The sequence below is a fragment of the Polistes fuscatus genome, unplaced genomic scaffold, assembly GCF_010416935.1.
Source record: "Polistes fuscatus isolate 324 unplaced genomic scaffold, CU_Pfus_HIC Scaffold2, whole genome shotgun sequence".
NCBI classification, from domain to species: Eukaryota; Metazoa; Arthropoda; class Insecta; order Hymenoptera; family Vespidae; genus Polistes; species Polistes fuscatus.
The window spans coordinates 1,883,432-1,900,234 of record NW_025113096.1 but is presented as its reverse complement, the minus strand read 5'-3'; the positions used below and the strand labels follow the sequence as shown (position 1 = coordinate 1,900,234).

At 27.9% G+C, this 16,803-nt stretch overlaps 2 protein-coding genes across 3 annotated transcripts; both read right to left on the bottom strand.

The window, feature by feature from the left end:
• Window positions 1-467: 467 nt before the first annotated feature.
• LOC122516499 (protein yellow-like) lies at window positions 468-6,737 on the bottom strand. Of its 2 annotated transcripts, none has more exons than XM_043634360.1 (6): window positions 6,592-6,737; window positions 3,237-3,458; window positions 1,830-2,011; window positions 1,270-1,736; window positions 956-1,199; window positions 468-833 (listed from the first exon to the last, which is right to left on the bottom strand). In XM_043634360.1, exons 2-6 carry the CDS (start codon window positions 3,442-3,444, stop codon window positions 642-644), a joined length of 1,293 nt encoding a protein of 430 aa, XP_043490295.1. In that variant the 5' UTR covers window positions 3,445-3,458; window positions 6,592-6,737; the 3' UTR covers window positions 468-641. The 2 variants fall into 2 exon arrangements, with proteins under 2 accessions (XP_043490295.1, XP_043490297.1); XM_043634362.1 differs by lacking the exon at window positions 6,592-6,737 and adding an exon at window positions 5,302-5,354.
• Window positions 6,738-10,200: 3,463 nt separating this feature from the next.
• LOC122516500 (protein yellow-like) lies at window positions 10,201-14,972 on the bottom strand. Its single transcript, XM_043634363.1, has 6 exons — window positions 14,774-14,972; window positions 12,003-12,504; window positions 11,532-11,634; window positions 11,363-11,451; window positions 10,988-11,280; window positions 10,201-10,856 (listed from the first exon to the last, which is right to left on the bottom strand). The coding sequence occupies exons 1-6, from the start codon at window positions 14,776-14,778 to the stop codon at window positions 10,604-10,606; spliced, it is 1,245 nt and encodes a 414-aa protein (XP_043490298.1). The 5' UTR covers window positions 14,779-14,972; the 3' UTR covers window positions 10,201-10,603.
• Between the last annotated feature and the right edge of the window lie 1,831 nt (window positions 14,973-16,803).

Sequence of the window (16,803 nt, the reverse complement as noted above, 5' to 3'; positions counted from 1 at the left end):
TTATTATCATTATATTCATCATTATTATCACCATTATCATTATTATAACCATCATCATTAGACTTTCTAATGAGAGTTTAAAATAAAACAACTGTACTTTATGTGAATATCAAATGAGTTTTTATGTATACAACAAGAACGTTTAAAAACTGCTTCATTATTTAGCATACTTAAGCAGTTTTGTAACAGATTATTATTTTATGAAATGAATTCCATTACAATATATATATATATTATTCTTATACATTTAATTATTATTTTAAACGAGGTTGATAGAATTTTTTGGCACTTTGATTACTATAGTACATATGTATATACAACAAATATATATAATGGATAAAATAAATAAAAATTATATGTATATGTACACAAACGTTTTGAACAACATTCGTGAGCTGTTAAAACTAAACTAAATATAAAACGAAGCAGCACCGCGAGTTGGTTCATAATAAAGAAGCAAAACAATATTTTCGGTTTTATTCAAATCAAATTTACTTTAGATTCTTAAAGAAACTATATCCCGCCGATGGATTATTAAAAATCACTTCTGATGTAATTGGTAATGTTGTATGAGTTGACCACACATAATGGGACGACCACTGACGATGATATAGTCTGTGATTCTCGCGGTGCCATAATTTTCATGTTGGAAATGTTATTGGCCCATTTTCGTGTCTAATCGAATTACATTTAGTACCTCGAACTATTTCGTCAACGAAACCAGCTACGATACGAAAATTAGTCTCGTTTGAATTTAATGTTCCTGTCATGAATTTTTGGAATGATGACGTCAACAACCAGATTTCTTCTCGATTTTTGTTCGAATTTCTCAACTGAAAATTTCAACGTTATGTTTTATAATAAATAATAACTAAAATATATTAATTTCATAGATGTTACATAAAAATGGAAAACATATATTTGATGAAAGTAAAAAAAGCAAATGCTAACGTACCTTTAAACCAGAAGGAAATTGTAGATTTGTTTGATCAACTATAAGGTTCTCGATATTCTTTCCACCATATTCAGGATAAGTTTTGCTATTCCAACAAGCAAGCGACAACTCGGACAAAAGACCAAAGAAAAGAACACCATCTTCATTCATTGCTTGGGCTGCTGATTGTGACGATCTTTCCATTTCAAATGGTATGAAAGATCTCGGTGTTGCCTCAGAATCGTGAGCGAAAATAGAGTAATTTCTACAATTCAATAACAAAAGATGAAAATTGTTAAAGATAGTATGATCAACATGAATAATCAAATTTTTACCTGATGATTGATGTCGCTACCGAAGCTTCGACTTTGCTGGCCAAAGAATGGAAATAAAGTATTTTGTCACCATCTGGTCTTATGGGACTCAAAGCTAAACCGAATATGCCATCCATAAGATCGAAGGTATCGCCATTAATATTAAAAGTTCCATATTGTGGATAAGGATAGAAAAGTTTATTTTCGATCCTCCAAGATCTATCATGACGATGATCGTAAACTAATAAGCCAAAGCCATTCACATCAGCGATGTAAACAAAAGTATCATGACATTTATCATCGGTATTACGAATATCCACAACTGGTGTGATGAAAAGGGAAGTATCTTTAAATTGATCACGTGGAAATTTGTATTGATGGATTAGTCTGTTATTTATCAAGGAAAATACGTGCAACTGAGGTCGACAAATTTGTCTATCACCAACTTTTCCTGTGTCGAGTATCCATAATCTGTGGCATTTATCAATCTATGAAAAAAACAAAAAAATAAACAAAAGCAATAGATCAAATTAAACGATTTTAGAATCAGGATAAAATTAAATTAGTTAGTGAATAATTACCGCCACTCTGAAAACGCTAGTGATAGCATTGCAATCGCCTTCTTTATTCGACTCCCAGTTAGGATATGGTGCAATTATTGGATTTCCCTCTGGAGTGACGTTATCGGTAACATAACCAAAGGTCACTGGTACTCCTTTTATAAATCTTGGTATCGTCACAAAAACAATCGATGCATGTTTCTCTGTGTAATTAATTATCCCTTTTAATGAACTTTATATGTTTAGATAGGGGATACATGATTGTTGTTTATGAGTATTAATTTAGATATATATATCTAAAAAATATCATATATGAACATATAATATAATTATTCATCATTACAAAAAAAATTAAATATAGTATAATAGGTATATGTAAAATATAAAATGTATATAATATATAATGGGGGTGTTAAAAAGTGCAAGTAAAAAAGAAGTATAGGTATAACTTTAGGGGTGGTTTTAGAATACTAAAATAAAAAAAAAAGTTTATATAATAATTCGCCTAATACGATATTATTTCCGAATTATAGTTGATTTTGTGTCTTCCAGTGATTCATATAACTTTACTGACTTCTTGCTTCAACTATTTACAACAAAAATTAAAAAAAGAAATGCACTTTATATTAATATTTTCTCTTGAAAAAAAAAAAAAGGTATGGCATTATATTAAATATGATTCGAAAGCTTTAAACTTTGGCTAACGTTCCTGGTACGCGATTAATGATTTTGATTTTTTTCGAGCAACGAGAAAGCGCATTAACAAGATACGAGCACGAATTCGATATGACCGATGAATTTCACTGCGAAAGAAATTAGCTTTAAATGAGACCATCGACTCGGTCGTCGCACCTTATTATTACAATAGAACTTCCGCACCAATGAAAGAGAATTACTATCTTGACCGTTCATATTCCAATGACATTTCCTTTCTCTTTTTCTTTATCTTTAATAACTCGTTGTCATATGTTGACACAGATCCCAAATGTCAACAAAAAATGTAAAAAATAATAATATTGATAATATTATACGATATGGTCACTTATTTAATCATTATGATCATAGTTCATTATTGTCGTTCACTTTATAATTATAATAATGTTTATATGTGTTCCCGTTACTCTATTTAATTATTAGTTATATAAAACAACGAGAGTGTCTTTAAATAGTAATACTTTTAATCAAAATAATAATAATAATAATAATAGTAATAATAGTAATAAACTTTCGAAAAAATGACAATGAAATCGAGTGTAAAAACTGTCATTGGAAATTCCAAGATAAATATCACTTTCTCTGTTTGTCTCTTTTTTTCTCTCTCTTTCTCTTTATTATTTTTCTTCTGCTATCATTATTTGGAGGAAAGAAAAAAGAGATCAAATTTATAATCAATGAAATGCGAATTAATAGAATGTATTTCTTTAGAACCTCCGTAATAAACGTCGACATCTATAGGTACTGGTGCCCCTGGTATGAAAGTGCCCTGTTTTATTGCTATCTCTCTCGCACGTTGGCTTGGAAATGCAAACTCCAATGCTTTCCACGAATAGATGGTTTTCAATTTATTGCTAAGCTCGCAGTTACATATCGCTGAATAACTGAGCACTGCGATAAGACCGAGTATCCAACTGATCATTGTTGGTTGTTGTTCTAAAACAAAAGAAAAAGAAGAAAATAATAAAAAAATTTATTAAAAATTTACAGATTTATTTGATATTAATTCGTTTTATTCTCTTTGCTCGACATCGAAATCGCATGACTCGATTTGTAAATTGTTGTTTGCTCTTGCTTCTCTCTTACTTTGTTAATTTATTAATTTCGTTTCAAAATCTCTCTTCTTATTATTATTTAAATCGTTTATGCTTTTTAATTACTACTATTTAATTTTTTCAATTTGATTTTTGCTTGCTTCACTAGTTTTTGTATTCTATATGACATCGTGTAATGTCAAATTCTTCACTTTTAATAAATTTCGTTGTAATTTTTCATCACCCATCGTATGAATAATATTATCACGCATTAACGAATTTTTTAGTTCATTTAGTATTAGTTCATTTAGTGCATTTAGTATTAGTGTATAGGATGTGTATGTATGTATGTATAAATGAAATACGTCGATCGATAGTTATTGCAAGATGCGTTTGTTTATCAGTTTACTGTTGGATTTCGAAGAGGACGGTACGTTGAACTTATATTTCGTGTTTTTAAACTACAATACAGATTTTCTTTGATTAATTAACAATCATTTAAGATATATCGAACATTCCAATATACTCTAATAATATTTTGGATTCTTTAAATTAAAATACAATTATTTTAATGTTCCTGGCTAATGATGACTTTGAATTTGAAATTTTCATCTAATAAATTGAAATTGTTTAATATTTCAAGTATATTAATCGATATGTAATTTTCAAACAAATATATTTTGTATTATTCTTATTTTAATGAATATGTTAAATTGATTCTGATACTAAAAAATATTTAAAAAACAGTAAAAACAAAAGATTACCAAACTAAATAACATGAGAAAACTGGGTATTTCCCCTGTTTTTACAGTTATACCAAGATGTACGATTTTAAGATACCGGTTTTTCCTGTACATTATTTTCGTATTCGTTTAATTCATTTGCTATAAGTAAAGCTTACAAGTTAAACTCATTAAATATGTAATTAAAGTATATTAATGTATTTATTTCTACATTTTTTTTATATAGATTTATATGAATCAATTGATTATTTTCTACAAGCACATTTCACGTACTGCAAAGCATATTCTTTTTTCAGGATGTTTCATTTGATCTTCTGTCAATTTGAGCGTATCTAACAGTTCGCAAGTGTTTGTACTTTTATGACTTTATCCGAAGCTTTCATAAATATACTTTAGTTCCTCTTGAATTTTTTCCAATTTTTTAGAATATTACCCGTTAGTATAACAATTGTTATGACTTATTCAGACTTAGCATTTTGTTTTCCGTTATCACGGTTTTTCTTTATTGTTATTAAACTTAATTATTAAGTAATTAAATGTCAGTTTTATATATGTCACTGAATACTCTATCTATCTCGTTCTTTATTTAATATATATGTATTTTACAAACTAAAAGAGTGTGTGTTTAGTTTTAATATATTGATAAGCGATATATACTAGACAGGCAATGGTATTCTGACGACTGAGTGTCATAATACAATTGATAACAGCTTCGTCGCTTGTATCGATAATGTAGATTTTTGTTTTCAATACAATTTATAACATCCTTATTATTATTTACAATAAAATATATTCTTGTTTAATTTTACATATATCTTTTCCTTGTTGTTTTCTGTTTAAAAAATTAATCGCGTAATTGCTCACGTATTTTTCGAGATAAAAACAAGAGAGAACAATTTATAAAATTTGATTGTTACAAGAGATAAAAATCTTCGTAAAACGATGGCAATGTTGATAGTGTGATGATGATGTTAACGATGATATCATATAAAATAAACTTACAATTATATTAAAACGCTGCTCACATTCAACGTCGTGAAATGATCGAAGATGATTTAGTCAATTCCCGATACTAAGCACGCAAACGTTGTATGCACATATATAAGTCAGTACGAGTCGGTAACTTTAAAGAATGTCTCTCCTTCTTCTCTTTATTTTTTTCTCCTTCCCTAGGTATGTATATATACATACTTTCCGACGATGAATTGATTTTAGATATAAGGTGATATGCAAACGTTGTAAAAAAAAAAAAGAAGAAAAATACGAAGATATAGAAAAAATATGTTCAAGTTTATCAACGAAAGAATGTTTGATTCATCAAAAACAACGATTAACAAAATTTATGGAGAGAAGGGTTTTGTTAAATGTACTCATTAAACAAAGATAAGAAATTTAACGAACAATACAACTTTAAATTTGATGTTTATGTTAATATATTCTTAGAACCTTGACATATAATTTGTGTTTACACGATACTTTACTTCCTTATTAAGGAAATCCCAAAAGATAACGAAACGTAATTATTTCAATTGCTATATCTATACCCAGAAAAAGAAAAATATTTATTTACTTGATAGACAATTAGGTCGACTGTATTAGAAACTATATATGCGTAGTTTTAAGACATGTATATACTTGTCGCAGGCCTATAAAATGAGATTATTTGTACAGTTGCTTAGAACAGTTCAGATACCAAAAACGATATAACAGTATTTTCTTTTCCATGTTACTAATGTTAATAAGCATTATCTTATTCTTTTATCGTCTTACTTATCATTGAATTATAGCCGAAATCATAAAAAAGAAATATAAAGAAAAATAAAGACGAAACCAGAAGAAATAAAATTTTTTATTTGGATAATAAAATAATATTTGATTGTACGAGACGTGAAAATTTTGGACCGAAATTTCAAAAGAACGGCAAGTACAGCAATAGTTAAATCACTTTTAAAGGTGCGATTTGTATTATAAATATCGTAAAAATGTATAATGAATACTTATATTTTATAATCCATTAATTTGAATCATTATTGCTATAGATATTGCTATAGATAATATTGAATCATAATTGCTACAGATATTGAACTATACCATAGACAATTAACAAATTTCATAATGGTTAAAGAAACTTTCTTGGGTTTCTAAGTTAAAAACTTTCTTTTGTAATACGTTGTCTATAGCAATTAAATAGTCCCTGACAAAAGGTCACTTACTGACAGTTCAAAAAGTTAACACAAATATATTATTTTCTATATAGAGTTAAAAAGACAATGGATAAGAGTCTTTACTTACTTGTCAATAACGATGAAAATTATATGGAAATTTCGGTCATTCGAAATAATTTGTTCACTTTGACGGCTTATTATTCGAGATAATATATTTTCTTTCCTTTTGTAATTATATTTCTTTTTTTAACTCTTTCTTTTAAATGTAATTACACAAATTATTACGAATGTGGAAAAGCTAAGAGAAATTTTTTATTGACGTCACCACTCCTACGTACGTTTATAGTCACATCATTGTTTTATTTCATTTGAATTTACGTAAAACTATAAATTCTTTGAAGAAATGATAGGATTCTGTGTATCTTAAACTATAGAAAAGGAAGAAAGGAAGAAAAGAAAGCAAGAAAGAAAAGTTAAACTCAACGAACGATCTGGACAACATCACGGTCGTGGACCGACTGAAGGATAGTGTGATTTCTCATGCCGGTCGGTACTCCTCTTTGTATTTATATGCACATACTAAGAAACCAAGATTTTTTTATCGATTTATTTGCGATCGTTGATGTCGGTGTCATTGCCATTATGTAAAAAGTTCAAACGACAATTCAAACACGAATTAAATATCATTGAATAATCTCATCTTTCGAAAAAAAAAATTTATCCTTTCGAAAGCATGTTAGAGATTATCTATTTAGTTTTAATTTTTTTTTTCTCTGTATGTAGATACTTACATACTTTTCAACGTGAAGAAATAATCAAGATCTTCGATTCAATTGAACGTCCTTCTAAGATGACATAATTTCTTGATATACAGGGTGTTTCAAAAATCGCATTATCAAATTGAAAAATTAGAATCTTTTGTTGACAAATATTTAAAGTAGTGCGGCATTGTGGGCTCATAATATTTTAACAACATTCATATCTTAAAATGAGAAACGATATATTGGTAATTTTATTAATAAATCAATCTTGAGATTTTTTCTTTTATTTTTCTTTTTTCAGTGAAACAACTTTAGGAATACCCTGTATATACTTTAATCACTGTAAATACTTTAATTGTACCTGTAATTTGCGTTGAAATTTTCTAGAACGAATTATATTACGATAACATTTACAATTAATGCTCATTATCATAATCTCTAAATTCACATTTACAAAAATATATATATCCTTCCGTATTATCCTTAATTTTTACATGTATATTATCAATACATCCGTTTTATTTTTCTCGTAGGTATTTCGAATAGGTCACATTCTTTTCTTATATCATTTATATTTCTACAAGTTTACTCAGGTATTTTTTATTATCGTAATCAATATCTTATCGACAATAAAATTACAATAGTATTATTAGTGGACATCCTTTAAGCATTTATCTTTGAATATTTTTCATTAATAATAATAGTTATCGTTTTCCTCTATACTATCATTTCCGAATGTCATTATAAAGAATAATATAAATACAGAAAAATACATACGTGATCGATACCATGAACATGGATATGAATGAATATGTTCATAATATATGCTTCATACTTTGAATTATTCTGTTTGATTGTATATTTTCCTGACGTCAAGACCGAATCTTTTATTTACACACGAGCTCACTGCTTTATTATTTTTTCTTAAATAACGATAAATTTTTATCGGCCTTTTAAATACGCAGCGAAAGAAACATTCGATTTTTATTTGTACTATTTCATTAAATTTAATCAAAGACTTTTGTATTTTCTTTATAATTTGATAAATACAGAGGACACGTGTTAATGAATTCGCATTCGAGTGACTTCGAATTCTCTGCATGAAAAAGAAGAGTACGATCTTGTTTGACGACCGAACGAAGAAAAAAAAAAACCTGTACACCTGTGATGGTAGTAGTAGTTGACTTTCAAGAAATTCGTGACAATAAAATAACTTTAATAGCTACTTTAAATAAACTAATTTATTTGTTTATCCGTTAAAATGAAAATATTTATTGTTCTTTTTTATATTTGTTGTATCTTCAAATGTACGTCAAATATAGTGATTGATTGCACATACGAATAGGTATAATTAGGCATTATCGCAGAGGCGTATCAACATTATTCGTATGGGCGATATGCTGATAATAAGGATTTTTAAATTATCATAAAATTATATAAAGTCGATGTTTTTCTAACTAACTCTTTGATTTTTATTCAAGATTAACCGATTGTAGTTATTTGCACATTTTGCATTTGGTTGTTACATAGTGAAATAAAAATATATTTCTAGTAAATCTTTTTGGTAAGAAATTTTAAATACGAAATTACACAAGGACAGAAATTTTTGAAAAATCACGATCTAATTTTGTTTACATTTAGCTTTATTCTTTTTATCTATTTTTCAATCCTCTGTAGTTGTAGCATAATGATTTATATGTTTACATACTTCTAAGATATATATATATATATATTTAAAAGGACTGAAGTAGTTCGGAATTTCGAAAAAATTGATTTTTAGTTTTTGCATATTTCGTAAAGGAATTCTTTAGAATATATTTACGTTTGACTTTTTGATAACTATGGTCGAAGATAAAAACATAGCGTTGCGCACGTATAAAGTCTTACGTTGGGTCGGCTTCGTAAGGTTTTGCGGTTTAATAACCTATCATGTTTTTTTACTTATAAGCAATATGACAAAAAGTAATATCCGGCCTTCAAACAGTTTCGACAGAAAATTCACGTAAGTATGACAGTTTTAATATAAATATCGTACCGAAACTTTGTGAATGTGATTTTCTCAGAAATTATATTTTCTGCTGATTTCAATTACAATATTTAAAAAATAGGTAGAGATAAAAACTTGGAATTTATAAAGGAATTATGAAACAGTATAACGTATTAATCATACTTAAAATCGAGATTGAGAAAATATGTTCTTAATATTTTATAGTAAACAAAAACTTTCTAATATTTTATATTAAAATGTCACTTTATTAATTTTATTTTCCATTAATAATTTTTTTTTAAATATAACCAACAAAGGAAATTCTAAGCTTTAGACTTATCATATGAATTTCCTAAAACTTCTATCTGTGGTATCTCAGTGTGGTATCTGAATTGTGGTAAAACCGGATTTTATATATTATACTTAATCTGTTAGCTTGGAATGCTCATCTTACTGACTTGAGAATGAATTTCGATAGATTTTCTTATTTTATAATATTATATTTAATTAATTTAACAAGATACAAAAATAATTCTATATTTATCCACAGTTAAGTTTCGAAATTTCGAATTTTTCTAATTCCTTTAAATTAAAATCTAGAATGTGAGTGATTGGTCAACCAGAGAGAGGTATATCCTTGACATGAAAAGTTTTCAAATTGAAAACTCTTGAATCGATTTTGTGCTATATGCACTAATATTGTACTAGCACCATAAACATCACAAATTTTGTTAACCACCTGCTCTACGTTCTTCCCTTTATTGAAGTATTATAGAAGTTCAAAATGTATCGAATTTCTTTTTGGCTTTCATTCATTTTTAAGACGCAATAATTTTTGACTAAATTAATAAACAATTATAACAAGTTTCTTTTTTTAATTACTCTATTGTATATTACTTTTTAAACGCACACAAATATTATCAAATCTAATTAATATTACCAGAGTCATGTGATACTAAAGTCAGTTATTGGAAAAATACGAAGAAACTTTCTTTTCAACCCAATATATTTAAAAAAATATTTATATATACATATAGTTTAATAGCTTTAACATACGTCTTATGTGAAATTTATAGCAAAATTCGCCCTATTATTAAATATTATATATCTACGAAGATTTGATATTTATCATTATCAAATCACATTAACATCAATCGACTTTCTTTACGATTGAATCGTATACAATTCTGTAAACGTAAAAAGAAAAGAATTACTTCAATGACATTCTGCCTACTGATACTAAAATCTTCGCAAATTAGAATTTATGATTCTCTATTTTCGTTTAAAGAGTATACTAAATAATAGAAGTGGATCTCGGTCAAATATGATTCTCGCTAGTATCTTTAAAATGATAATTTACAAATTTTAAGAGATTGTTTTTATAAATCTATCTAAAAACCGACTGAGTTGTTATACAAAATATGCGAGTAACGTGGATCGATATATTGATATAACGGTAGACTTTTTGATAAAACAGTTTCCGGAACAATTCTCATAATACGAATATTGATCTCTTGAGAAGATGCTCTACGATTAAAGAATTTATGGAATCTACTGGACATAGTCCAGATTCGGCCGTCGTCACGTTCGACCCATCTCATTTCAGCAACAAATTGTAATTTTTCTGGACTGTACACGACGATTCTAAAAGAAACAAATATTTTTGTTTGTTTGAAAGATTAAACGAGTAGGATGTAACATTATTTAGAAAAATGTAATTTCAAATATTAAACCAGATCGTTGTTAAAACGATCAAAAGATATTGACAAATATACCTTTGATTATTCGTTTGAGGTTGCCAACTGGCAATAGCTGTTTCCGTTAGTGGTGAGAAGAGAATCGAGTCGTCTAGAGGATCCACGACTAATGGAATACCTTGACTAGACTTTTTTCCGATCAAGGACACTGGGAGTTGTTGTCCGAAGGGAAGTGGACCAGTTTGAAGTGCCGACGTTGGTACACCGAAGAGACGGTCGGTGGCGAGTGGTTGATAGTATAGCATACCTTGCCTTGGAGAGAAAGCTAATCCCACAATACCGTCTGGAAGTTCGAAGGTCTCGTCGGCGATCTATTAAGATAGAAATATCGATTAAAAAATCATTGTTAGATCATTTAGCGTGTACAGATCATTTATTTTTCATACAAATAACCTGATAAATAGTATAATCTGGATTAGGAAACATCGAAGCGTGAAGTACTCGCCAACTTGTATTATTTGCACCATCAAAAATTTGAAGTCCTAAAATAAATCATTAAGAATTAATATCAATTGTTATTTTATTCATTTTTTTTTCTTAAGTTAATAATGTTAATCTCAACCTGGTCCAGCTGTATCACTTATGTAGATAAATATATCATCGCAAGATGTTGATTTAGTATCGTCGATTATAAGATTAGTCAACAAACTGTTTGGCCTTAAAACCTGCAAATATTATACAGCTAATTAAATATCCTGTTCAATCAGTTTTAAAATAATGATTACCATTTAGGTAATCTATAACAATTAGTTTTAACCGTTTAAGTCCCAGAGGCTTTTTAAAAAACACGCTCGAAAAAGCTCGAACAGCGCAATAAGGCTTGTTTAACGCACTATTAGTTAGTGACGGCACCGTCATTTGTCATAGCGCTCGAAATGTACTGGGATTTTTCGACAAAAAATCTGAAGAGCGCGATCGCGCTGCTTGGGACTTAAACGGTTTCGCTTCAAAAAATTTAATATTTATTATCAAAAGTTTAAGTTTGTTTATTTGATGTATTTGTTTCATTATAATGAAAAGCTTTTAAACCAACCTCTCGAGGAAAAACATATTGTCTGACGAGTGTATCTGTATGGAGATCAAAGACAAGTAATTTTGGTGGACAAACTGGAGTAAAATTATCGATAGATGTCATGACACCACTGTCAATAACCCATAATCTATTACAACTGTCGAGTCTTGATCTATAGACAGATATTAGTTGAGAACAATTTAATTCTCCTCTTCCCGCGGTATGCCATTCCCACGAAGGATAAGCTTGAAGTTTTGGACTGCTGCCTGATGGAATGTTTCTCGGGATGTAACTTAAAGTAGCTGGAACGCCATCACGTAGGCGTGGCGTACTGATGAAAATTCTTCGCCAAGAGACTTCGATGCCTGTGGGAACAACATTTTCTGGACGATAGTTATCATGGAATCCACGATCGTAAGGTAAAAGGTAATCCATGAACGACCATTGCATTAAAGTTTCCAAAGTCTCAGCATCCACATTATAATTGAATGATCCTGCCAGGAGAATCAATGGAAGTAAGAACCTACAAAAGTATTTTCTAATCAGTTAAAATAAAATGATATCATATTTAATGCTATGCATAATAAAATATATATATATGCTGTAGTATCTATATTTGATAAAACAAATTTAAGTTATTTTCTCATTGTATTCCCAAGGTTTATTGAAATGTTTTTACAATTTAATATTAAGACGATTTTTACTCTTAATTGTGAGTGCTGAACAGCTGTTAAGAACAGCTTATAAGAAATTGAATAATAGCCTAACGCAAAGGTACGAGTTACTTTTTGTAAAGCCTACGTTCACTTGACATTCAGTCACCCTACCAAGACTTCATGGTCTAGTGGAAAGTGTGTGCATGTACAAATACTTTTGGTTACGTATACGACATTTAAACGAAATCAACGTACGATAACGTTTTCATTAATCAAATGAGAAAACTAATTCCAATTGAATATAATTATGCTTATATTGCCATATAATTTTTCTCGTAATATCTATAAAACAAAATTCATAAAGTGACTTTTCCGACTTCGTAATTATACTTTCTCTCTCTTTGTCTTTATCAATTTTCCAAGGATATACTAGTTTCTGGAATTGATCTATTGTAACTTTCTTTCATTCGATATGCATAAATCTCATGTAGGTATTGTTTGTGAAATGATGTTTCCTGGAAATTCTGCAATACTAAACAATGAAGTTTAACAATCTACTATTCACAGAAAGGATTAGTTAAGTCATTTCAATTCAAGATAAGATTGTTACTTTTTACACAAAGTTCTATTGTTTCTAATCATTTCTGTTCTAAATGTTTCTTTTTTCTTTTTGTTTTATTAATAAGAAAAAATTAATATTAAATAGATAATAATTATAATAATGTATAAATCTCAATTTAAATATTTTAAATATTACGCAAAGATGTATATATTTCTTACTGTGGCGATTACAATTTTATTAAAATATAAATTACAATTCAATGAAAAGGAGAAAGAATTACGTTGAATACACTACACATTAAACGTTGTTTGTAATCATGAGCGTTATATAATAAATTACAAAGAAAATTATCAATTAAAAGTTTATTCTATCTTCGATTTTAAAATTTGTATAGAATTTTGATATTAAAATAAATTCATTATACGAAGATTATGATGCATCGTACTTTCATCATCATTTCGTTTAAATATTTGATTCTATAATAAAGATATATCTGTATATACAGTAAGTCATAGAAGTATTTATACCGGTTCTCACTATAAATTTTAAATAATTGATATTTGCTTGTAATGCAAAGTTTCAAAATTCTTATACACAGAAATATATTTTAGGATTATTAAACTTACAAATTGATATCAATTTTATTGCAGAAGAACGTTTTATTATTAGAAAAGTATAATTTTATTTAAGGCCTTACATGCGTCCAGCAGCGCCAAAAAGGCGCTATAAGAAAAAATTTTTTTAGTAGGAATAACAATAGAAATTAATAAAAATAAATAGTGAATATTGTTTATTGGTATTTAAACTTTATAAAACATTTTATTTTACTTTATTTTTACAAAAATTACTATATAAAAAATCCCGTGATCCACAATACTAAGAAAAAAAAAGTTGCTCCACAATCTGCATTATATTTCCAGTATATGAATATTCCTGTGACTCATTGTATATACGTGTTTTCGTTTAATTACAATTACTTGAAGTAATTGAAATCTTTTATTGAGAAATTATATCTTTCAAATTGATTCTATTAGGGTCTTATATTAGTGACAATTCAATGTAATTATAACATAACACATTTCTGTAATACATGTCGAAATATATCTCGTTAGCAAAATGTTGCGTTATACGGTTTAGTATCGAAAGATACAAGATATCCTTTTTCCTTAGGTGAAACGTTAAAATTATCGGACAATCACGCGAACAAAGACAGATTGACAAATGATTTTCATTGAATTTAATTGAATGCATCGAGAACTTTGATAGCCCTGATCAAGAACGATAACTTGGAAATGCACCTTAGAACTATGAATATATCGAGAAACCTTAGTAGTCAAATGTCAAGGATAGGTAACATAGAAAACTTATTTGACCCGTGCCATTCTTCGTTAATCTGATTAATTAAATAATAAACGTCAATGTATACGCAGAAATAATAAATTTTTTTATTTGTTTTTTATCAAAAGTCACACATATTCTGTCAAAAAACAAAACATAATGAAAGCTCACAAAAATATTTCATTTAACACTATTATAACTTTTTAATTGTTAATATAAAATTTTTGACATTTTACCTCATCTTTAAATATTGTTTTCCATCTAATTGTAATGACCGAAGAATACTATTTGTGATCGTAACTAGGTGCAACTATTAAAAAAATGTTTGCATTAGAACGATCGCGAAGAAACTACGTTGGTTTGCGAACGTGCACTGGGTCCCACTGACTGAACACAGACTGATCTAATTTCTGAGTGGTATCGGCTTAAAACTTAACTTCCTACGAGAGACAGGACACAAGTCTCTAGTTCGAGAGAACATAAGTCACAAAACAGGATTATTGTGTAACGGAGATGATGTGAGTATATATGTACACACATGCACTGTATTGTATAAATTACTTGCAAGAAAGCAGAAACGCCTCCATAATATATATATTAATTTACATATATCTCAATTTTACTAAAGTTCACCATACCAATATCAAATAGTATTCGTGCATATATTCCACCATTTTGCTTTTACGTAATTAAGGAATGTTAGCTTGTCCTTTGAAAAGAAAAATCAAAAAACTATGTGATAATTAAATATTTATAATATTAAATGTTATTATAATATATATTTGATACATATCATATAAAATTTATAAAATTTATTTTAATATACTACATATATTAAAACATATAATGAGAAGCATTTATAAGATAGAGAATAGATATATATATATATAGAATCATTTATACAATATTTAAAGTATAATATAAAATCAGGTTCTAGATTGTGGCCATAAAAGTAAATAACATATATCTTGGCCTATTTAATTTAAAAAATATACATACTGTAAGCAAAATAAATAATGTAGAATATATTAACGTACTCTTATCCTGTTTTTATTAAAATTTAATTTATACTCTTTCACTTGTTGACCAAAAATGTACACTACGTATGGTATGAACCAAAGTAATATTTTTTTTATATATGACAATATTTACTGCATTAAATTATATATACTGTAAATGAAATAAAACCTTCCATAAACCCTTCCTATCTTCTCAACAACAAAATCGTATAATTTTGTGTATTGATATATTTAATTAAATGCTAATAAAGAATTACTACTATAAAATCAAAAGATTGATTTTAATTCATAACATTCCTTATCGAGCAGATATTACTCTAACGTTTAAAATGCTTGAAATTACTCGGAAAAATCATACTACACGACAAGATACTTGATACGATTTAATAATCATAAATTTTATCCACAAATACGGTACCTAGATTGTGTTCGAGCATCGATGCGTTAACTCGAATACCTTAGTTTAGCAAGATTACTGAACTTCAATTAATTTCTACGATAATTACTTAGAAAGATTTCTTTTTATATAAGAACAATTTTATCGTTTTATCAACGATGTCGTATAGGTCGTATCTTTTTAATTCAAACCAATTAAGAAATTAATCAAAAATATATCACAACTGTCTCTTAATTCAAATCTAAAAGGAACAAAAAAGAAAGAAATTATTGGTCCTTAGAATAACAATGTCTATAAAGGAAACGAAAAATCCTTACGAAATCAACAACCGGATATGACTTCAAGGGTTACGAATGTAACTACTAATTATCAACGACGTGAACTATCGATAAACATTTACACTCGTTACGGTGTATTCTTTTTTAAATACCACTATTTACATTTACATATACACTCACATACTCACATCGATATAATCGTGGAAGCTCATGACTCGACAAACAGTATTGGTCAGTTTAGTCGATTTAGAAGTCGGCCAACTTATATTGTTACGAAACCGTGTTCGTACACACCTTATAGGAACTAATTGTGAATTCTTGCCAAATAAAGTAATTAATTGCCAAATAAATTAAATTTATCTATACAATATTATAAGGTATAAACAAAAATGTATATATAAGGGATGTATCAGCCAACTTTCTTATGTCTAACGATGAGATATTTCCATTATTTTTAATTTTATGAAAAAAATGCTAGTAAAAATTACAATATTTTAAAGGACATATCTGACATTGGAAAGCATTTCTTCTCAAAGTCATTTTTTATTAAATTAGAAAGTCTCGTAGATATC